At 38.2% G+C, this 26,341-nt stretch overlaps 1 protein-coding gene across 1 annotated transcript; it reads right to left on the bottom strand.

Moving 5' to 3' along the window:
• Positions 1–16,918: 16,918 nt before the first annotated feature.
• Positions 16,919–25,302, bottom strand: LOC125381692. Its single transcript, XM_048399130.1, has 3 exons — positions 24,789–25,302; positions 20,786–24,550; positions 16,919–19,944 (listed from the first exon to the last, which is right to left on the bottom strand). The coding sequence occupies exons 1-2, from the start codon at positions 25,300–25,302 to the stop codon at positions 20,805–20,807; spliced, it is 4,260 nt and encodes a 1,419-aa protein (XP_048255087.1). The 3' UTR covers positions 16,919–19,944; positions 20,786–20,804.
• Between the last annotated feature and the right edge of the window lie 1,039 nt (positions 25,303–26,341).

Here is a 26,341-nt window from a genome sequence, read left to right as displayed (position 1 = left end):
GCATTCTGATATGGCCGAAACTCATCAAAAAAATTGGCGCAATTCCATCAAAAATCATGACTTGAGGTCAAGAACAAACACAACTGAACATGCATTCAGTGATTCGAACTTTTTTCACAAGCATGACTTTTACGCAATAGGAGCTATCCTCAAACGTATCAGCCTCAGAATACACATGTTTGGTGTATTGATGCATTCTTATATGGCCGAAACTCATGAAAAAAATTGGCGCAATTCCATCAAAAATCTTAAATGGTGTCAAGAACAAACACAACTGAACATGCATTCAGTGATTCGAACTTTTTCACAAGCATGACTTTTACGCAATAGGAGCTATCCTCAAACGTATGAGCCTCAGAATACACATATTTGGTGTGTGGATGCATTCTGATATGGCCGAAACTCATGAAAAAAAATGGCGCAATTCCATCAAAAATCATGACTTGAGATCAAGAAAAAACACAACTGAACATGAATCAGTGATTCGAACTTTTTCACAAGCATGACTTTTACGCAATAGGAGCTATCCTCAAACGTATGAGCCTCAGAATACACATATTTGGTGTGTAGATGCATTCTGATATGGCCGACACTCATGAAATAAATTGGCGCAATTCCATCAAAAATCATGACTTGAGGTCAAGAACAAACACAACTGAACATGCATTCAGTGATTCGAACTTTTTCATCAGCATGACTTTTACGCAATAGGAGCTATCCTCAAACGTATGAGCCTCAGAATACACATATTAAGTGTGTGGATGCATTCTGATATGGCCGACACTCATCTAAAAATTGGCGCAATTCCATCAAAAATCATGACGTGAGATCAAGAACAAACACAACTGAACATGAATCAGTGATTCGAACTTTTTCACCAGAATGACTTTTACGCAATGGGAGCTATCCTCAAACGTATGAGCCTCAGAATACACATATTTGGTGTGTTGATGCATTCTGATATGGCCGACACTCATGAAGAAAATTGGCGCAATTCCATCAAAAATCATGACTTGAGGTCAAGAACAAACACAACTGAACATGCATTCAGTGATTCGAACTTTTTCACAAGCATGACTTTTACGCAATAGGAGCTATCCTCAAACGTATGAGCCTCAGAATACACATATTTGGTGTGTGGATGCATTCTGATATGGCCGAAACTCATAAAAGAAATTGGCGCAATTCCATCAAAAATCATGACTTGAGGTCAAGAACAAACACAACTGAACATGCATTCAGTGATTCGAACTTTTTTCACAAGCATGACTTTTACGCAATAGGAGCTATCCTCAAACGTATCAGCCTCAGAATACACATGTTTGGTGTATTGATGCATTCTTATATGGCCGAAACTCATGAAAAAAATTGGCGCAATTCCATCAAAAATCATGACTTGAGGTCAAGAACAAACACAACTGAACATGCATTCAGTGATTCGAACTTTTTCATCAGCATGACTTTTACGCAATAGGAGCTATCCTCAAACGTATGAGCCTCAGAATACACATATTTGGTGTGTGGATGCATTCTTATATGGCCGAAACTCATGAAAAAAATTAGCGCAATTCCATCAAAAATCATGACTTGAGATCAAGAAAAAACACAACTGAACATGAATCAGTGATTCGAACTTTTTCACAAGCATGACTTTTACGCAATAGGAGCTATCCTCAAACGTATGAGCCTCAGAATACACATATTTGGTGCGTTGATGCATTTTGATATGGCCGACACTCATGAAAAAAATTGGCGCAATTCCATCAAAAATCATGATTTGAGGTCAAGAACAAACACAACTGAACATGCATTCAGTGATTCGAACTTTTTCACAAGCATGACTTTTACGCAATAGGAGCTATCCTCAAACGTATGAGCCTCAGAATACACATATTTGGTGTGTTGATGCATTCTGATATGGCCGACACTCATGAAAAAAATTGGCGCAATTCCATCAAAAATCATGACTTGAGGTCAAGAACAAACACAACTGAACATGCATTCAGTGATTCGAACTTTTTCACAAGCATGACTTTTACGCAATAGGAGCTATCCTCAAACGTATGAGCCTCAGAATACACATATTTGGTGTATGGATGCATTCTGATATGGCCGACACTCATGAAAAAAATTAGCGCAATTCCATCAAAAATCATGACTTGAGGTCAAGAACAAACACAACTGAACATGCATTCAGTGATTCGAACTTTTTTCACAAGCATGACTTTTACGCAATAGGAGCTATCCTCAAACGTATCAGCCTCAGAATACACATGTTTGGTGTATTGATGCATTCTTATATGGCCGAAACTCATGAAAAACATTGGCGCAATTCCATCAAAAATCTTAAATGGTGTCAAGAACAAACACAACTGAACATGCATTCAGTGATTCGAACTTTTTCATCAGCATGACTTTTACGCAATAGGAGCTATCCTCAAACGTATGAGCCTCAGAATACACATATTTGGTGTGTGGATGCATTCTGATATGGCCGAAACTCATGAAAAGAATTGGCGCAATTCCATCAAAAATCATGACTTGAGATCAAGAAAAAACACAACTGAACATGAATCAGTGATTCGAACTTTTTCACAAGCATGACTTTTACGCAATAGGAGCTATCCTCAAACGTATGAGCCTCAGAATACACATATTTGGTGCGTTGATGCATTTTGATATGGCCGACACTCATGAAAAAAATTGGCGCAATTCCATCAAAAATCATGATTTGAGGTCAAGAACAAACACAACTGAACATGCATTCAGTGATTCGAACTTTTTCATCAGCATGACTTTTACGCAATAGGAGCTATCCTCAAACGTATGAGCCTCAGAATACACATATTTGGTGTGTGGATGCATTCTGATATGGCCGACACTCATGAAATAAATTGGCGCAATTCCATCAAAAATCATGACTTGAGGTCAAGAACAAGCAGAACTGAACATGCTTCAGTGATTCGAACTTTTTCACATGCATGACTTTTATGCAATCGGAGCTATCCTAAAACGTATCAGTTTCAGAATACGAATATTTTGTGTGTGCATGCATTCTTATATGGCCGACCCTCATGAAGAAAAGTGGCGCAATTCCAACAAAAATCATGAGTTAAGGTCAAGAACAAACAGAACTGTACATGCATTCAGTGATTCGAACTTTTTCACAACCATGACTTTTACGCCATGGGAGCTTTCCTCAAAGGTATCAGCCTCAGAATAAAAACATTTGGTGTGTAAATGCATTCTTAAATGGACGAGACTCATGAAAAGAGTTGGCGCAATTCCATCAAAAATCAGGACTTGAGATCAAGAACAAACACAACTGAACATGAATCAGTGATTCGAACTTTTTCACCAGAATGACTTTTACGCAATAGGAGCTATCCTCAAACGTATGAGCCTCAGAATACACATATTTGGTGCGTTGATGCATTTTGATATGGCCGACACTCATGAAAAAAATTGGCGCAATTCCATCAAAGTCATGATTTGAGGTCAAGAACAAACACAACTGAACATGCATTCAGTGATTCGAACTTTTTCACAAGCATGACTTTTACGCAATAGGAGCTATCCTCAAACGTATGAGTCTCAGAATACACATATTTGGTGTGTGGATGCATTCTGATATGGCCGACACTCATGAACTAAAGTGGCGCAATTCCATCAAAAATCTTAAATGGTGTCAAGAACAAACACAACTGAACATGCATTCAGTGATTCGAACTTTTTCACAAGCATGACTTTTACGCAATAGGAGCTATCCTCAAACGTATGAGCCTCAGAATACACATATTTGGTGTGTGGATGCATTCTGATATGGCCGACACTCATGAAAAAAATTGGCTCAATTCCATCAAAAAACATGACTTGAGATCAAGAACAAACACAACTGAACATGAATCAGTGATTCGAACTTTTTCACCAGAATGACTTTTACGCAATAGGAGCTATCCTCAAACGTATGAGCCTCAGAATACACATATTTGGTGCGTTGATGCATTTTGATATGGCCGACACTCATGAAACAAATTGGCGCAATTCCATCAAAGTCATGATTTGAGGTCAAGAACAAACACAACTGAACATGCATTCAGTGATTCGAACTTTTTCACAAGCATGACTTTTACGCAATAGGAGCTATCCTCAAACGTATGAGCCTCAGAATACACATATTTGGTGTGTTGATGCATTCTGATATGGCCGACACTCATGAAAAAAATTGGCGCAATTCCATCAAAAATCATGACTTGAGGTCAAGAACAAACACAACTGAACATGCATTCAGTGATTCGAACTTTTTCACAAGCATGACTTTTACGCAATAGGAGCTATCCTCAAACGTATGAGCCTCAGAATACACATATTTGGTGTGTGGATGCATTCTAATATGGCCGAAACTCATAAAAAAAATTGGCGCAATTCCATCAAAAATCATGACTTGAGGTCAAGAACAAACACAACTGAACATGCATTCAGTGATTCGAACTTTTTTCACAAGCATGACTTTTACGCAATAGGAGCTATCCTCAAACGTATGAGCCTCAGAATACACATGTTTGGTGTATTGATGCATTCTTATATGGCCGAAACTCATGAAAAAAATTGGCGCAATTCCATCAAAAATCTTAAATGGTGTCAAGAACAAACACAACTGAACATGCATTCAGTGATTCGAACTTTTTCATCAGCATGACTTTTACGCAATAGGAGCTATCCTCAAACGTATGAGCCTCAGAATACACATATTTGGTGTGTGGATGCATTCTGATATGGCCGACACTCATGAAAAAAATTGGCGCAATTCCATCAAAAATCATGACTTGAGGTCAAGAACAAACACAACTGAACATGCATTCAGTGATTCGAACTTTTTCACAAGCATGACTTTTACGCAATAGGAGCTATCCTCAAACGTATGAGCCTCAGAATACACATATTTGGTGTGTTGATGTATTCTGATATGGCCGACACTCATGAAAAAAATTGGCGCAATTCCATCAAAAATCATGACTTGAGGTCAAGAACAAACACAACTGAACATGCATTCAGTGATTCGAACTTTTTCATCAGCATGACTTTTACGCAATAGGAGCTATCCTCAAACGTATGAGCCTCAGAATACACATATTTGGTGTGTGGATGCATTCTGATATGGCCGAAACTCATAAAAAGAATTGGCGCAATTCCTTCAAAAATCATGACTTGAGATCAAGAAAAAACACAACTGAACATGAATCAGTGATTCGAACTTTTTCACCAGAATGACTTTTACGCAATAGGAGCTATCCTCAAACGTATGAGCCTCAGAATACACATATTTGGTGCGTTGATGCATTTTGATATGGCCGACACTCATGAAAAAAATTGGCGCAATTCCATCAAAAATCATGATTTGAGGTCAAGAACAAACACAACTGAACATGCATTCAGTGATTCGAACTTTTTCATCAGCATGACTTTTACGCAATAGGAGCTATCCTCAAACGTATGAGCCTCAGAATACACATATTTGGTGTGTGGATGCATTCTGATATGGCCGACACTCATGAAATAAATTGGCGCAATTCCATCAAAAATCATGACTTGAGGTCAAGAACAAGCAGAACTGAACATGCTTCAGTGATTCGAACTTTTTCACATGCATGACTTTTATGCAATCGGAGCTATCCTCAAACGTATCAGTTTCAGAATACGAATAATTTGTGTGTGCATGCATTCTTATATGGCCGACCCTCATGAAGAAAAGTGGCGCAATTCCAACAAAAATCATGAGTTAAGGTCAAGAACAAACAGAACTGTACATGCATTCAGTGATTCGAACTTTTTCACAACCATGACTTTTACGCCATGGGAGCTTTCCTCAAAGGTATCAGCCTCAGAATAAAAACATTTGGTGTGTAAATGCATTCTTAAATGGACGAGACTCATGAAAAGAGTTGGCGCAATTCCATCAAAAATCAGGACTTGAGATCAAGAACAAACAGAACTGAACATGCATCAGTGATTCGAACTTTTTGACAAGCATGACTTTTACGCAATAGGAGGAGCCATCCTCAAACATATGAGCCTCAGAATACACATATTTGGTGTGTTGATGCATTCTGATATGGCCGACACTCATGAAATAAATTGGCGCAATTCCATCAAAAATCATGACTTGAGGTCAAGAAAAAACAGAACTGAAAATGCATCAGTGATTCGAACTTTTTCACAAGCATGACTTTTACGCAATAGTAGCTATCCTCAAACGTATGAGTCTCAGAATACACATATTTGGTGTGTGGATGCATTCTTATATGGCCGACACTCATGAACTAAAGTGGCGCAATTCCATCAAAAATCTTAAATGGTGTCAAGAACAAACACAACTGAACATGCATTCAGTGATTCGAACTTTTTCACAAGCATGACTTTTACGCAATAGGAGCTATCCTCAAACGTATGAGCCTCAGAATACACATATTTGGTGTGTGGATGCATTCTGATATGGCCGACACTCATGAAAAAAATTGGCTCAATTCCATCAAAAAACATGACTTGAGATCAAGAACAAACACAACTGAACATGAATCAGTGATTCGAACTTTTTCACCAGAATGACTTTTACGCAATAGGAGCTATCCTCAAACGTATGAGCCTCAGAATACACATATTTGGTGCGTTGATGCATTTTGATATGGCCGACACTCATGAAAAAAATTGGCGCAATTCCATCAAAGTCATGATTTGAGGTCAAGAACAAACACAACTGAACATGCATTCAGTGATTCGAACTTTTTCACAAGCATGACTTTTACGCAATAGGAGCTATCCTCAAACGTATGAGCCTCAGAATACACATATTTGGTGTGTTGATGCATTCTGATATGGCCGACACTCATGAAAAAAATTGGCGCAATTCCATCAAAAATCATGACTTGAGGTCAAGAACAAACACAACTGAACATGCATTCAGTGATTCGAACTTTTTCACAAGCATGACTTTTACGCAATAGGAGCTATCCTCAAACGTATGAGCCTCAGAATACACATATTTGGTGTGTGGATGCATTCTAATATGGCCGAAACTCATAAAAAAAATTGGCGCAATTCCATCAAAAATCATGACTTGAGGTCAAGAACAAACACAACTGAACATGCATTCAGTGATTCGAACTTTTTTCACAAGCATGACTTTTACGCAATAGGAGCTATCCTCAAACGTATGAGCCTCAGAATACACATGTTTGGTGTATTGATGCATTCTTATATGGCCGAACTCATGAAAAAAATTGGCGCAATTCCATCAAAAATCTTAAATGGTGTCAAGAACAAACACAACTGAACATGCATTCAGTGATTCGAACTTTTTCATCAGCATGACTTTTACGCAATAGGAGCTATCCTCAAACGTATGAGCCTCAGAATACACATATTTGGTGTGTGGATGCATTCTGATATGGCCGACACTCATGAAAAAAATTGGCGCAATTCCATCAAAAATCATGACTTGAGATCAAGAAAAAACACAACTGAACATGAATCAGTGATTCGAACTTTTTCACCAGAATGACTTTTACGCAATAGGAGCTATCCTCAAACGTATGAGCCTCAGAATACACATATTTAGTGTGTGGATGCATTTTGATATGGCCGACACTCATGAAAAAAATTGGCGCAATTCCATCAAAAATCATGATTTGAGGTCAAGAACAAACACAACTGAACATGCATTCAGTGATTCGAACTTTTTCACAAGCATGACTTTTACGCAATAGGAGCTATCCTCAAACGTATGAGCCTCAGAATACACATATTTGGTGTGTTGATGCATTCTGATATGGCCGACACTCATGAAAAAAATTGGCGCAATTCCATCAAAAATCATGACTTGAGGTCAAGAACAAACACAACTGAACATGCATTCAGTGATTCGAACTTTTTCACAAGCATGACTTTTACGCAATAGGAGCTATCCTCAAACGTATGAGCCTCAGAATACACATATTTGGTGTGTGGATGCATTCTGATATGGCCGACACTCATGAAATAAATTGGCGCAATTCCATCAAAAATCATGACTTGAGGTCAAGAACAAGCAGAACTGAACATGCTTCAGTGATTCGAACTTTTTCACATGCATGACTTTTATGCCATCGGAGCTATCCTCAAACGTATCAGTTTCAGAATACGAATATTTTGTGTGTGCATGCATTCTTATATGGCCGACCCTCATGAAGAAAAGTGGCGCAATTCCAACAAAAATCATGAGTTAAGGTCAAGAACAAACAGAACTGTACATGCATCAGTGATTCGAACTTTTTCACAAGCATGACTTTTACGCCATGGGAGCTTTCCTCAAAGGTATCAGCCTCAGAATAAAAACATTTGGTGTGTAAATGCATTCTTAAATGGACGAGACTCATGAAAAGAGTTGGCGCAATTCCATCAAAAATCAGGACTTGAGATCAAGAACAAACAGAACTGAACATGCATCAGTGATTCGAACTTTTTCACAAGCATGACTTTTACGCAATAGGAGGAGCCATCCTCAAACGTATGAGCCTCAGAATACACATATTTGGTGTGTTGATGCATTCTGATATGGCCGACACTCATGAAATAAATTGGCGCAATTCCATCAAAAATCATGACTTGAGGTCAAGAAAAAACAGAACTGAAAATGCATCAGTGATTCGAACTTTTTCACAAGCATGACTTTTACGCAATAGTAGCTATCCTCAAACGTATGAGTCTCAGAATACACATATTTGGTGTGTGGATGCATTCTTATATGGCCGACACTCATGAACTAAAGTGGCGCAATTCCATCAAAAATCATGACTTGAGGTCAAGAACAAGCAGAACTGAACATGCATCAGTGATTCGAACTGTTTCACAAGCATGACTTTTTGCGCCATGGGAGCTATCCTCAAAAGTATCAGCCTCAGAATACACATATTTGGTGTGTGGATGCATTCTTATATGGCCGACACTCATGAACTAAAGTGGCGCAATTCCATCAAAAATCAGGACTTGAGGTCAAGAAGAAACACAACTGAACATGCTTCAGTGATTCGAACTTTTTCACATGCATGACTTTTACGCCATGGGAGCTATCCTCAAACGTATGAGCCTCAGAATACACGAATATTTTGTGTGTGCATGCATTCTTATATGGCCGACCCTCATGAAGACGATTGGCGCAATTCCATCAAAAATAATGACTTGAGGTCAAGAACAAGCACAACTGAACATGCGTCAGTGATTCGAACTTTTTCACATGCATGACTTTTACACCATGTGACTTATTCTAAAACATATGAGCCTCAGAATACACATATTTAGTGTGTGGATGCATTCTTATATGGCCGACACTCATAAAAAAAGTGGTGCAATTCCATCAAAAATCATGACTTGAGATCAAGAACAAACAGAACTGAACATGCATCAGTGATTCGAACTTTTTGACAAGCATGACTTTTACGCAATAGGAGGAGCCATCCTCAAACGTATGAGCCTCAGAATACACATATTTGGTGTGTTGATGCATTCTGATATGGCCGACACTCATGAAATAAATTGGCGCAATTCCATCAAAAATCATGACTTGAGGTCAAGAAAAAACAGAACTGAAAATGCATCAGTGATTCGAACTTTTTCACAAGCATGACTTTTACGCAATAGTAGCTATCCTCAAACGTATGAGTCTCAGAATACACATATTTGGTGTGTGGATGCATTCTTATATGGCCGACACTCATGAATTAAAGTGGCGCAATTCCATCAAAAATCATGACTTGAGGTCAAGAACAAGCAGAACTGAACATGCATCAGTGATTCGAACTGTTTCACAAGCATGACTTTTTGCGCCATGGGAGCTATCCTCAAAAGTATCAGCCTCAGAATACACATATTTGGTGTGTGGATGCATTCTTATATGGCCGACACTCATGAACTAAAGTGGCGCAATTCCATCAAAAATCAGGACTTGAGGTCAAGAAGAAACACAACTGAACATGCTTCAGTGATTCGAACTTTTTCACATGCATGACTTTTACGCCATGGGAGCTATCCTCAAACGTATGAGCCTCAGAATACACGAATATTTTGTGTGTGCATGCATTCTTATATGGCCGACCCTCATGAAGACGATTGGCGCAATTCCATCAAAAATAATGACTTGAGGTCAAGAACAAGCACAACTGAACATGCGTCAGTGATTCGAACTTTTTCACATGCATGACTTTTACACCATGTGACTTATTCTAAAACATATGAGCCTCAGAATACACATATTTAGTGTGTGGATGCATTCTTATATGGCCGACACTCATAAAAAAAGTGGTGCAATTCCATCAAAAATCATGACTTGAGGTCAAGAAAAAACAGAACTGAAAATGTATCAGTGATTCGAACTTTTTCACCAGGATGACTTTTACGCAATAGGAGGAGCCATCCTCAAACGTATGAGCCTCAGAATACACATATTTGGTGTGTTGATGCATTCTGATATGGCCGACACTCATGAAATAAATTGGCGCAATTCCATCAAAAATCATGACTTGAGGTCAAGAAAAAACAGAACTGAAAATGCATCAGTGATTCGAACTTTTTCACCAGGATGACTTTTACGCAATAGTAGCTATCCTCAAACGTATGAGTCTCAGAATACACATATTTGGTGTGTGGATGCATTCTGATATGGCCGAAACTCATGAAATAAAGTGGCGCAATTCCATCAAAAATCATGACTTGAGGTCAAGAAAAAACAGAACTGAACATGCATCAGTGATTCGAACTTTTTGACAAGCATGACTTTTACGCAATAGTAGCTATCCTCAAACGTATGAGTCTCAGAATACACATATTTGGTGTGTGGATGCATTCTTTTATGGCCGACACTCATGAAATAAATTGGCGCAATTCCATCAAAAATCAGGACTTGAGGTCAAGAACAAACAGAACTGAACATGCTTCAGTGATTCGAACTTTTTCACATGCATGACTTTTACGCCATGGGAGCTATCCTCAAACGTATGAGCCTCAGAATACACGAATATTTTGTGTGTGCATGCATTCTTATATGGCCGACCCTCATGAAGACGATTGGCGCAATTCCATCAAAAATAATGACTTGAGGTCAAGAACAAGCACAACTGAACATGCGTCAGTGATTCGAACTTTTTCACATGTATGACTTTTACACCATGTGACTTATTCTAAAACATATGAGCCTCAGAATACACATATTTAGTGTGTGGATGCATTCTTATATGGCCGACACTCATAAAAAAGTGGTGCAATTCCATCAAAAATCATGACTTGAGATCAAGAACAAACAGAACTGAACATGCATCAGTGATTCGAACTTTTTGACAAGCATGACTTTTACGCAATAGGAGGAGCCATCCTCAAACGTATGAGCCTCAGAATACACATATTTGGTGTGTTGATGCATTCTGATATGGCCGACACTCATGAAATAAATTGGCGCAATTCCATCAAAAATCATGACTTGAGGTCAAGAAAAAACAGAACTGAAAATGCATCAGTGATTCGAACTTTTTCACCAGGATGACTTTTACGCAATAGTAGCTATCCTCAAACGTATGAGTCTGAGAATACACATATTTGGTGTGTGGATGCATTCTTATATGGCCGACACTCATGAACTAAAGTGGCGCAATTCCATCAAAAATCATGACTTGAGGTCAAGAACAAACAGAACTGAACATGCTTCAGTGATTCGAACTTTTTCACATGCATGACTTTTACGCCATGGGAGCTATCCTCAAACGTATGAGCCTCAGAATACACGAATATTTTGTGTGTGCATGCATTCTTATATGGCCGACCCTCATGAAGACGATTGGCGCAATTCCATCAAAAATAATGACTTGAGGTCAAGAACAAGCACAACTGAACATGCGTCAGTGATTCGAACTTTTTCACATGTATGACTTTTACACCATGTGACTTATTCTAAAACATATGAGCCTCAGAATACACATATTTAGTGTGTGGATGCATTCTTATATGGCCGACACTCATAAAAAAGTGGTGCAATTCCATCAAAAATCATGACTTGAGATCAAGAACAAACAGAACTGAACATGCATCAGTGATTCGAACTTTTTGACAAGCATGACTTTTACGCAATAGGAGGAGCCATCCTCAAACGTATGAGCCTCAGAATACACATATTTGGTGTGTAAATGCATTCTTAAATGGACGAGACTCATGAAAAGAGTTGGCGCAATTCCATCAAAAATCATGACTTGAGGTCAAGAACAAACAGAACTGAACATGCATCAGTGATTCGAAACTTTTCACAAGCATGACTTTTACGCCATGGGAGCTATCCTCAAAAGTATCAGCCTCAGAATACAAATATTTGGTGTGTACATGCATTCTGATATGACCGACCCTCATGAAGAAAAGTGGCGCAATTCCAACAAAAATCATGACTTGAGGTCAAGAACAAACAGAACTGTACCTGCATCAGTGATTCGAACTTTTTCACAAGCATGACTTTTACGCCATGGGAGCTATCCTCAAAAGTATCAGCCTCAGAATACAAACATTTGGTGTGTAAATGCATTCTTAAATGGACGAGACTCATGAAAAGAGTTGGCGCAATTCCATCAAAAATCATGACTTGAGGTCAAGAACAAACAGAACTGAACATGCATCAGTGATTCGAAACTTTTCACAAACATGACTTTTACACCATGGGAGCTATCCTTTAAAAGTATCAGTTTCAGAATACGAATATTTTGTGGGTACATGTATTCCTATATGGCCGACCCTCATGAAGAAAACTGGCGCAATTCCATCAACAATCATGACTTGAGTTCAAGAACAAACAGAACTGAATATGCATCAGTGATTCGAACTTTTTCACAAGCATGACTTTTACGCCATGGGAGCTTTCCTCAAACGTATCAGTTTCAGAATACGCATATTTGGTGTGTGCATGCATTCTTATATGGCCGACACTCATAAAGAAGATTGGCGCAATTCCATCAAAAATCATGACTTGAGGTCAAGAACAAGCACAACTGAACATGCATCAGTGATTCGAACTTTTTGACAAGCATGACTTTTACGCAATAGTAGCTATCCTCAAACGTATGAGTCTGAGAATACACATATTTGGTGTGTTGATGCATTCTTAGATTGCCGACACTCATGAAATAAATTGGCGCAATTCCATCAAAAATCAGGACTTGAGGTCAAGAAGAAACACAACTGAACATGCATCAGTGATTCGAACTTTTTCACATGCATGACTTTTACGCCATGGGAGCTATCCTCAAACGTATGAGCCTCAGAATACACGAATATTTTGTGTGTGCATGCATTCTTATATGGCCGACCCTCATGAAGACGATTGGCGCAATTCCATCAAAAATAATGACTTGAGGTCAAGAACAAGCACAACTAAACATGCATTCAGTGATTCGAACTTTTTCACATGCATGACTTTTACACCATGTGACTTATTCTAAAACATATGAGCCTCAGAATACACATATTTAGTGTGTGGATGCATTCTTATACGGCCGACACTCATAAAAAAAGTGGTGCAATTCCATCAAAAATCATGACTTGAGATCAAGAACAAACAGAACTGAACATGCATCAGTGATTCGAACTTTTTCACAAGCATGACTTTTACGCAATAGGAGGAGCCATCCTCAAACGTATGAGCCTCAGAATACACATATTTGGTGTGTTGATGCATTCTGATATGGCCGACACTCATGAAATAAATTGGCGCAATTCCATCAAAAATCATGACTTGAGGTCAAGAAAAAACAGAACTGAAAATGCATCAGTGATTCGAACTTTTTCACCAGGATGACTTTTACGCAATAGTAGCTATCCTCAAACGTATGAGTCTCAGAATACACATATTTGGTGTGTGGATGCATTCTTATATGGCCGACACTCATGAACTAAAGTGGCGCAATTCCATCAAAAATCATGACTTGAGGTCAAGAACAAGCAGAACTGAACATGCATCAGTGATTCGAACTGTTTCACAAGCATGACTTTTTGCGCCATGGGAGCTATCCTCAAAAGTATCAGCCTCAGAATACAAATATTTGGTGTGTACATGCATTCTTATATGGCCGACACTCATGAAGAAAAGTGGCGCAATTCCAATAAAAATCATGACTTGAGGTCAAGAACAAACAGAACTGTACATGCATCAGTGATTCGAACTTTTTCACAAGCATGACTTTTACGCCATGGGAGCTATCCTCAAAAGTATCAGCCTCAGAATACAAACATTTGGTGTGTAAATGCATTCTTAAATGGACGAGACTCATGAAAAGAGTTGGCGCAATTCCATCAAAAATCATGACTTGAGGTCAAGAACAAACAGAACTGAACATGCATCAGTGATTCGAAACTTTTCACAAACATGACTTTTACACCATGGGAGCTATCCTTTAAAAGTATCAGTTTCAGAATACGAATATTTTGTGGGTACATGTATTCCTATATGGCCGACCCTCATGAAGAAAACTGGCGCAATTCCATCAACAATCATGACTTGAGTTCAAGAACAAACAGAACTGAATATGCATCAGTGATTCGAACTTTTTCACCAGGATGAATTTTACGACATGGTAGCTATCCTCAAAAGTATCAGCCTCAGAATACAAATATTTGATGTGTACATGCATTCTTATCTGGACGACGCTCATGAAGAAAACTGGGGCAATTCCATCAAAAATCATGACTTGAGGTCAAGAACAAACACAACTGAACATGCATCAGTGATTCGAACTTTTTCACATGCATGACTTTTACACCATGTGACCTATTCTAAAACGTATGAGTCTCAGAATACACATATTTGGTGTGTTGATGCATTCTTAGATGGCCGACACTTATGAAATAAATTGGCGCAATTCTATCAAAAATCATGACTTGAGGTCAAGAACAAACAGAACTGAACATGCTTCAGTGATTCGAACTTTTTCACATGCATGACTTTTACGCCATGGGAGCTATCCTTAAACGTATGAGTCTCAGAATACACATATTTTGTGTGTGCATGCATTCTTATATGGCCGACCCTCATGAAGAAGATTGGCGCAATTCCATCAAAAATCATGACTTGAGGTCAAGAATAAGCAGAACTGAACATGCATCAGTGATTCGAACTTTTTCACAAGCATGACGTTTACACCATGGGAGCTATCCTCAAAAGTATCAGTTTCAGAATACAAATATTTGGTGTGTGGATAAATTCTTATATGGGTGGCCGAAACTCATGGAAAGAGTTGGCGCATTTCCATCAAAAATCATGACTTGAGGTCAAGAACAAACAGAACTGAACATGCATCAGTGATTCGAACTTTTTCACAAGCATGACTTTTTACGCCATGGGAGCTATCTTCAAAAGTATCAGTCTATCAGCTGAACCCTTATATATCTGATGCAAAAACAAGACGTATTGATATTTCTAACAAAGAATTAATATCATAAAGCAATAACTGCTATGCCATTGGTTAAATTTAATTTTCATTGGTAAGCATCTGTTGTATTTTCTAGGAAAATTTTGACCCATAAACTGAAAATGTATTGTCATACATTCAACGTAAACTGTTATGATATTATATTTAATGTCAATGTAATATGATGGCTGATACCAGAAATATTATAAAAACATTTCTTTTGTTTGGCACTTAAAAAACAATAAAGAAGCTTTAGATTTATTCAATAATTTTATTCCAAGGTCATGATTACACACAAAATATTAAACATTCTTGGCAAATATTCACAAATTGAAAGCCTGATCAAATAACTGTGGAAGTGTGAATTGGAATATTTTCAACAGCATGCACTGTTATAAGTGTCAGTGTCTACATTCACACTGGACTTTATGTGTCAAGTCAAAGACGTGTATTGTATAAAAGGCCATCGGCCCATATACAAGTTCAGATAAATATAGTGGGTGAGAATTTACAGATTGGGAGATGCAACAAAAATTATAAAAATATAACATTCATTTAACAATCGGTGATAATCATGAGGACTTTCTAGGGTAAGGTAATTAAAATTCTGAATTTCCACTCAACATGTTATTTTGTAGTTCCATCCCATGTTTTACAAATAAAGACAGTTTAAACATTACGTCGGCATCTTTCGATGACAAAATAGAAACAAACGCTATTCTACTCGTCTTAGATAAGAAACATTCTGGTATATATTTAGTACTTAGTTCTGCATAATAAGGACATTCAAAGGTAAAATGCATTTCGTCTTCTATAGCAGAGTTACAGAATGGACAAATTCTTTGTATTCTTTCAAGTGATATATTCCGTCCATAATTAATCATAAGTTTTGACAAGCCAAGTCTGTATTTAATATATACATTTCTTAGGTGACTATTTGTTAAAATTGATAGATATTTTTCTGGCTCTAATAAAGTCTTAAATGTTCTGTACAAATCATAACGTGAACTGTTTTCCAAGTTGCATTGCCACCCTTGATAGAACATATTTATTGCTATTTTACGAAAATCATTTAAAAATAAATGTTGATCACCAACAGATTGGTTAAGCCATATATACCCATATCCATGTGAGAATAATAGTGTCCTAATATGCGATACCCGTGTAACCTTACCGATACTATCTAAATGAAAGAGCATGTTATAAGTTTTTTTCGGAAGCCGATGTGCTGGCATACGGATGATATTAAACCAATATTTTAAACACTTTATTTGCGAATTAATGTAAAGTGGGTATCTTCCACATTCTCCATATATCATATTATTTGGTGTTGCAATTCCAACGCGAAGAAACTTTTTACATGCAAGTAGGTGAATTCTTTCTAAACATTCATATCTTCGGTAACCCCATACTTCAGATCCATACAATAGAATTAGCTGTATTTGCGTATCAAATAATTTGAAAAATACTTTTGGTGTAATAACTCCAAGTTTATGTGAAACAGACATTATATTAAGTAAAGCTCGTTTCCCTCGCAGTGATAAGTCAGATACACATTTGTCCATATTCAGTGTTGAATTAAACATTATGCCGAGATACTTATAACCATTAACTACATTAATGTGTTGTCCATTTAAGTACCATCTTTCCTTAAAGTTTAAAGGACCCCCTTTTCTGAATACTATAATTTCTGTCTTATCTAAATTTACAGATAAATTCCATTCCTTAGTATATTTATCTAAATAACCAATAACCCTGTCAGATAGTAAAATAACATCATCGGCGAAAAGGAGCATAAGAAGTTCAAGGATGTCAGGATACATCTGTACATGTATACCATGCTTACCGTTACTTGAGATTACATAATATAATTCGCTAATGAAAAACGAAAATAACAGAGGACTCAATATACATCCCTGACGTAAACCAGATGGGCAATCGATAAAATCAGTAACACCATAATCACTACTTACACATGACTTGATATTTGAATACATTGATTGTAGTATATTAAACATCTTCCCTTGTAGTCCAGCTTTTCTTAAACAACACCATAATTTATAACGATCAACTGTATCAAATGCCTTTTTAAAATCAATAAAAGCAACGTAAACCTTGTGTTTACGACGTGTTAGACATTTTTGAATTGCAGCATATAATGTAAAAATATGATCTATGGTTGAATAATTTTTTCTAAAACCAGCTTGAACTTCCGGTATCTTATCTCTCATATTCGCCCAGTTAGTAAGCCTGTTATTCAAAACAGAGGTAAAACATTTCCCCAGAACACTCATTAATGAGATCCCCCTGCAGTTGTCAGGGTTTCTCGGATCGCCTTTTTTATGTAGAGGGGCTATTTCTGAACAAGACTGTCACGTATTTAATCAACCACAAACACAAATGAAGTTGTAAAGATTTATTCCCTCCCTTAAGGTAATTTTAAATCCCAATAACAATATTTAAATTCAAACTAATACCAAATTAACTAACACAACTAACTAATCTAGCTTCTACTACAACTAACAATACTACCATCTACTACTAATACTAATATCTGAATACTAACAGTACAAATGTTTACTACTACTAATACAACTATCTACTACTAACAATACAACTATCACGATACACTATCCTAATACTAATAGTCTACTTCTACCAATACTAACACTAATACAGATGTTCTAAGAATAACACAACTAATACACAATAAAACTTTGTGTGTGTACATATATACAACAACAACACACTACCAAAAAAAAAACACCCCACAAACAATACAAAGCCACTCCACTGTCACTGTGACAACAGTTCTATACAGAACTTTTGAATCTCTGGTGTTATTGAGCAGTTCACACGAGAATTCTTACTCGTAATAACGAATGGTGATCTTTCCACCCAGGCGATGTTGTCCCCACGGAGTTAAGGGTGCCTGTTTACATGGATGCCACGGCTGTGTTCATCCTACGATGTATACACGGAAAACGGAGATACTTCTCTCCTTACGTAGGGTCGGAGACCTTCTCTCCTTACGTGAGGTTGGAGGTTGTTACTTCCTCCTACGTAATATCGGAGGTTCTTCCCTCCTACGCACTCTAAGGTTAACCGGCCAGTTCCGGGACACTACAATGTAATATAAGCAATTACAGTCACTGATATATGTGTCACTACCTCACAATACATACAGCCATGCACCAATACTCCGATTTACATATTACTGAGTTGAACTGTTTATACTTTGATCATGTTGTGGTTATTGTTACAGTGGCTTTACGCTATTACCATCAATATGTGTATATAATTACATTGGAAAACAATACATAACTCAAAATTCTATCCTCTAAAATACAATTCTACATGAAACAATAAATGTAAAAACTTACGCCAACCAGAGTAGAAGTCTCCCACAATATTAGTCCATGCCTTACATGAGCATGCTGATTCTGGCTGACTGTACAAATTATTACCCTGCCCCGCTATTTAAACTGACCCCAAAGCCCAAGCTACCCCTGACCTCCCTATTGTTACACCAATTAACTCCCCAGCTATCAGCCGTACCCGGTCACGCTTCCCTGAACCTAACCTGTTCCCATAGTATTACCTGACAATATCTAAAAACAACCCGCTAAGCTTAATACACTAATGTAACCATACCGTAATACATCTATCTGAAGTACTAACATATAATTAAAATATACAAGATTATCTGTGATCTTGACATAAAAAATGTCACGTATTTAATCAACCACAAACACAAATGAAGTTGTAAAGATTTATTCCCTCCCTTAAGGTAATTTTAAATCCCAATAACAATATTTAAATTCAAACTAATACCAAATTAACTAACACAACTAACTAATCTAGCTTCTACTACAACTAACAATACTACCATCTACTACTAATACTTATATCTGAATACTAACAGTACAAATGTTTACTACTACTAATACAACTATCTACTACTAACAATACAACTATCACGATACACTATCCTAATACTAATAGTCTACTTCTACCAATACTAACACTAATACAGATGTTCTAAGAATAACACAACTAATACACAATAAAGCTTTGTGTGTGTACATATATACAACAACAACACACAACCAAAAAAAAAACACCCCACAAACAATACAAAGCCACTCCACTGTCACTGTCACAACAGTTCTATACAGAACTTTTGAATCTCTGGTGTTATTGAGCAGTTCACACGAGAATTCTTACTCGTAATAACGAATGGTGATCTTTCCACCCAGGCGATGTTGTCCCCACGGAGTTAAGGGTGCCTGTTTACATGGATGCCACGGCTGTGTTCATCCTACGATGTATACACGGAAAACGGAGATACTTCTCTCCTTACGTAGGGTCGGAGAACTTCTCTCCTTACGTGAGGTTGGAGGTTGTTACTTCCTCCTACGTAATATCGGAGGTTCTTCCCTCCTACGCACTCTAAGGTTAACCGGCCAGTTCCGGGACACTACAATGTAATATAAGCAATTACAGTCACTGAGATATGTGTCACTACCTCACAATACATACAGCCATGCACCAATACTCCGATTTACATATTACTGAGTTGAACTGTTTATACTTTGATCATGTTGTGGTTATTGTTACAGTGGCTTTACGCTATTACCATCAATATGTGTATATAATTACATTGGAAAACAATACATAACTCAAAATTCTATCCTCTAAAATACAATTCTACATGAAACAATAAATGTAAAAACTTACGCCAACCAGAGTAGAAGTCTCCCACAATATTAGTCCATGCCTTACATGAGCATGCTGATTCTGGCTGACTGTACAAATTATTACCCTGCCCCGCTATTTAAACTGACCCCAAAGCCCAAGCTACCCCTGACCTCCCTATTGTTACACCAATTAACTCCCCAGCTATCAGCCGTACCCGGTCACGCTTCCCTGAACCTAACCTGTTCCCATAGTATTACCTGACAATATCTAAAAACAACCCGCTAAGCTTAATACACTAATGTAACCATACCGTAATACATCTATCTGAAGTACTAACATATAATTAAAATATACAAGATTATCTGTGATCTTGACATCACCTCCCCACTTAAGTTAATTGTACCTGAGCACAATTATATAACAACCAAGATCACATATAACTTTGTCCTAACGTCTTTTAAAGACATTATCTAATACAAAACCATATATATATATATATATATATATATATATATATATATATATGTATATATATATATACACAATGACAACAATAATACACAAAAAGTAATGACTGTCATATCTTCACATTGATGCTGAAAAATGCATTATTTACATACTGCTATGCACACATTGTGACTAGGGCGAACACCGGCTCAAGAGGTCAGCTCCCACATTCTCAATCCCCTTGATTGCACGGATCAGAAACCTGTAAGGTTGTAAAGTTAGAGCCCACCTCATCACTCGTCCATTGGTCAACTTGGCTTTGGTCATCCATACTAAGGGCTGATGGTCCGTTTCCAGAATGAACTCCCGCCCATACAGATATCTTTCTAACTTCTGTATTGCCCATACTATTGCCAAACACTCCTTTTCTATGGTAGAGTACGCCCTCTCACGTTCTGCCAACTTTCGACTCACATACAGTATTGGAAACCGCTCACCTTCCTGTTCTTGTAAAAGAACAGCTCCGATTCCGACGTCAGAAGCATCACTTCTTACTAGGAATGTTTTCTCCAAGTCTGGCAGTTTCAAAATTGGAAAACTTGACATGTGTGTTTTCAACGTCGTGAAAGCTAACTCTTGACTCTCTGTCCATACTACCTTGTTTGATTTGCCCTTCTTGGTAAGATCAGTCAGAGGCACTGCTATGGCTGCATAATTTGGGATGAATTTCCGGTAGTACCCCGATAATCCTAGCAAGGCTCTGACCTGTTTCTTAGTTTGTGGTCGTTCAACATTTAGGATTTTCTCCACATTCTTACCCTCCGGCTGAATTAGGCCACTCCCAACCCTGTGCCCCAAAAACTCCAACTGTTTGTATCCTATTTTTACCTTTGATGGTCGGGCTGTAAGATGAAATTGTCTTAACCTTGTGAATATGTCTCTCAGACTTACCACATGAGGTGACCATTCCTCTGTTCCTTCTATGATGTCGTCTATGTAATTGTCAGTGTTAGGTATGCTATGTAATACTTGCCTCATGAGTCGGGAAAATACTGTAGGTGCATTGACAACTCCGAATGGCATCACCTTCCATTGGTATAACCCATCAGGGGTTATAAAGGCCGTCAGTTCTTTGCTACTCTCTTCCATTGGGATCTGCCAATATGCCTTGCTCACATCGATTTTGGTTAGGTACTTACAGTGTCGAAGCCTTGCAAATACGGAATCGGCTAATGGAATTGGTTCTGCATCAAAGACCGTTACCTGATTTAACTTGCGAAAATCGGTACAAAATCTGTAAGTCTCATCAGCCTTCTTCACAAGTACAATGGGGGAAGCATATGGTGAGTGAGAGGGTTCTATCACCCCCATATCTAACATTGATTGTATCTCTTTGGCGACAACGTCCCTCATGTGATGTGGAAGCGGATATGGTTTGGATCTTATAGGCTCATTGCATGTCAACTTGATCTTATACTGCATACAGTCTACCTTCCCTGGTAAATCACTCAGCACATCCCTGAATTCACTTACGAGCTCTCTCACCTCAATTTGTTGTTCTTCTGTCAGGTCCTTGAACATGTCTACATCCTCATATGTTTCTTTAGAAACTAGCGCAGGTGAAACTATGTCTAACATACTTACCTCTTCCGCTTTGACATCTACTAACCCGGCACTAGCATACATCAGGTGAGCTATGCTGACGTCACATACAGTTGTGTCCTTGATCTCCTCTCGGTCAATGTACTTTTTCAGTAGGTTTGCATGATAGGTTTTAGTCTTATTACCTACCTGTATCCTGTAATTGCCAATACCAAAGGCCTCCAAGATTTCATATGGTCCTTTCCACTGGAGTAGGAGTTTATTGGAATCAGTAGGTAACAGAAGCAACACTTTGTCACCTACTTTCATTTTTCGTGCTTGTGATTTTGCATCAAAGAACTTTTTGTACTTACCTGATTTCTTTTTTAGTTCTTGTTGTGCTATATGAATAGTGTCTTCCAGTCGGTTTTGCAAATCTAACACATACTCATAAGTAGTTCTTACCTCAGGATTTTGTATGTCTTTAGTCCAGATTTCTCTGAGAATCTGCACTGGCCCTCTCACTGTACGCCCGTACAGTAGTTCAAAGGGAGCAAATCCCAAACTCTCTTGAGGTACTTCTCGGTATGCAAATAACAAAGCAGCTACATACCTGTCCCAGTCATATGGCCGTTCTGCACACATTCGTTTCAACATTGTCTTCAGAGTACCGTTGAATTTTTCCACAAGGCCATTACACATAGGATGATATGGGGTAGTAGTTAGCTGATGCAAGGATAATAATCTACTTACCTCCTTCATTACACCTGAAGTGAACTGGGCTCCCATGTCCGTCAAGATCTCCTTGGGGATACCTACTCTACTGAATATTTCGAAAAGAGCTTCAGCAACATACTCAGTTTCAATCCTTGGCAAAGGTACTGCCTCTGGGTATCTGGTGGCATAGTCAACTACCGTCAAAAGATACCTATTACCTTTGTCAGTGACAGGATACAACGGGCCTATCAGGTCAACGGCTATTCTCTCAAATGGTACTTCGATTAATGGCATTTGTCCTAGTGGTATTCTTCTTACCTTGCCCTTGGGGGTTGTGCGTTGACAAATATCACAGGACAGCACATGTCTTCTAACATCACCCATTATTCCTGGCCAATAAAACTGAGACATAACCCGATCTAAAGTCTTTTTGATTCCAAGGTGCCCTCCCATCAATGCTTCATGGCTTACTTTCATCACTTGGGTACGCAGCCCTACTGGTACAACTGCCTGTACAACTTGCTTACCCTTGTCAAACTTAGTGAAGGTATGCTTCCTATAGAGCATATCATTCTCAATATAGTAAGAGGAAATACTATGCCTGGTCTCCCTAATTTTCCCTTCCTCCACTAATTTCCTGACTTTGTCCAAACTGGAATCCTGTTGTTGCTGGGTAATGAACTCACCTCGACTCAATGTCAGCCCCACAGGTTTCAGTGCCTTCAGTGGTTTCATGCCTTCTTGTCTTACTCTTCTTTGGCCTCTGGTTTCCACAGCACTTACCATCTGGATATCATCCTTATCCCACGTCTGATCTGGATCCCTTGGTTCTCTCACTCCTGGAATATTGCCTAATATCAGGTCACAGAGTGGTGTGTCCATACATGCAGCTCTTACCTTTCCTGTATAAAAGGGTGTGTCCACGGTAATCCATGCTACGGAAAGTATTAGGACCCTACTATCAGCCAACTTACAAGATTGTGTTTCTGAGGACAAACATTCATCCTCTACCTTTGACCTCCTCACTATTACGCCAGTACAGCCACTGTCTCTCAGGACATCCACGGGCTTGCCATTTACCTTACCCTTGTGAATAGGCATGTTGTGGTCTGTAGTAAACATGCTTCCTGAGGCTACATCCGGTTCACTCACCCTCTCTGAAGTTGTGGCATCACCATCTACAACTTCCGGTATTCTTGCCTCAACATCTGTACCATCTGGAAGGACTGCAGACACGTTACTGGTGTATTCACTTACTTGGATACTTGCCACGTTATATTTGGGTTTCTTACACTGTGCTGCCAAATGTCCAATTTGACTACAGTTGTAACATGTCCTTTCTTTAATAGGAATAAATGGTTTGGGTTTTGTACCACCTGGCGCCTCGTTCTCTCCTGGTTTACCTCGGACCTCTGTTTTGTCATGTTGACCAAAACTACCTTGCTTACCATATCTAACAGGACCTGTACCTCTGGCTTCTATAAATTGTTCTGCTAGTCTGGCCATTTCCATAGCATCTTTTGGTTTTCTCTCTTTCAAGAATATACTAAGATCCCTTCCAGTTACATTCAAAATCTGTTCACGCAACAATAAATCTTTCACCTTCAAAAGTCTTTTGAGTACCACTAAGCTCAATCCATCTGTTGAAATAGTTCTCAATTCTAACTACAAACTGTGTGAATATCTCACCTGTATCAGTTTGAGCAGTCCTAAATTTCTGATGAAATCCATCCTCTGTCATTTCATAGCGTTTTAGCAACGCAGTCTTAACAGCAGTATAATCTTCTGCGTCATCTATACTTAATCTGGAGTATACTTCCAAAGCCTTACCTTTTAGTAGCGTACAAAGATATGCTGCCCAATGATAAGGCTTCCAACCTTGTGCTACAGCTACCCGTTCAAACCGTTGAAGATATGCATCAATGTTGTCATTGCGGTCATCAAATGGAGGCATCTTAGGCATCTTAGGTGCAGCAGCACCTAATTGTTTCTCTCCTACCTGTCCTTCATAATTTCCAGCATAACTCTTTTCTAACTTGGCTAATTCTATTCTCTCCTCTGATTGCACTCTTAATTTTTCTTTCTCCCATTCTAACTTTTCTCTCTCTTTTCTCTCCTCCAATTCTAATTTTTCTTTCTCCCATTCTAACTTTTCTCTCTCCTTTCTCTCCTCCAATTCTAATTTTTCTTTCTCCCATTCTAACTTTTCTCTCTCCTTTCTCTCCTCCAATTCTAATTTCTTGATTTCCCGCTCCCTTGCTCTTTCCTCTCTTTCCAACTTTTCCTTCTCTTTCTCTCTCTCTAACTCAGTTTGTTCTTTTACAAACGCCCTCAAATCATTTTGCTCATACCCTAAACTCTGACCCAATTTGATAATCTTTTCAAGATCCATATCTAGCTGTATGGTGATAGTATGAAGTACAAGTACAGTTAAACCCAGCAGGCTTAGTCTTGGACAACTGTGAATAATGAATGCTACCAATAGGAACTTAGACTATACAAAAGTGCATTCCTGCATAGAATGGAACCAAAAAATATAAAATTCCAAACAATAGCCTAATCTGACCAATAAATGAAATACACCCTACCAACCTTGATTCTAACTCGTACACTCAAGGATGTAGAAGTGGTGCCGGAGGACCTATCACACGTCTGGCCACAAAAATACTACAAGGATAAACCATCAAGGAAGTAACTCCTAATCTCTCATAGAATGATGGTCTGAGTTAATTCAATAGTGACAATAATTAAATATCCCACCGCTGCCCCCAAAATGTCACGTATTTAATCAACCACAAACACAAATGAAGTTGTAAAGATTTATTCCCTCCCTTAAGGTAATTTTAAATCCCAATAACAATATTTAAATTCAAACTAATACCAAATTAACTAACACAACTAACTAATCTAGCTTCTACTACAACTAACAATACTACCATCTACTACTAATACTAATATCTGAATACTAACAGTACAAATGTTTACTACTAATAATACAACTATCTACTACTAACAATACAACTATCACGATACACTATCCTAATACTAATAGTTTACTTCTACCAATACTAACACTAATACAGATGTTCTAAGAATAACACAACTAATACACAATAAAACTTTGTGTGTGTACATATATACAACAACAACACACTACCAAAAAAAAAACACCCCACAAACAATACAAAGCCACTCCACTGTCACTGTCACAACAGTTCTATACAGAACTTTTGAATCTCTGGTGTTATTGAGCAGTTCACACGAGAATTCTTACTCGTAATAACGAATGGTGATCTTTCCACCCAGGCGATGTTGTCCCCACGGAGTTAAGGGTGCCACGGCTGTGTTCATCCTACGATGTATACACGGAAAACGGAGATACTTCTCTCCTTACGTAGGGTCGGAGAACTTCTCTCCTTACGTGAGGTTGG

This window comes from Haliotis rufescens, unplaced genomic scaffold (genome assembly GCF_023055435.1).
Source record: "Haliotis rufescens isolate VD_foot unplaced genomic scaffold, xgHalRufe1.0.p SCAF_19, whole genome shotgun sequence".
Classification (NCBI taxonomy): Eukaryota; Metazoa; Mollusca; class Gastropoda; order Lepetellida; family Haliotidae; genus Haliotis; species Haliotis rufescens.
This window is presented reverse-complemented; position numbering and strand designations above follow the sequence as displayed.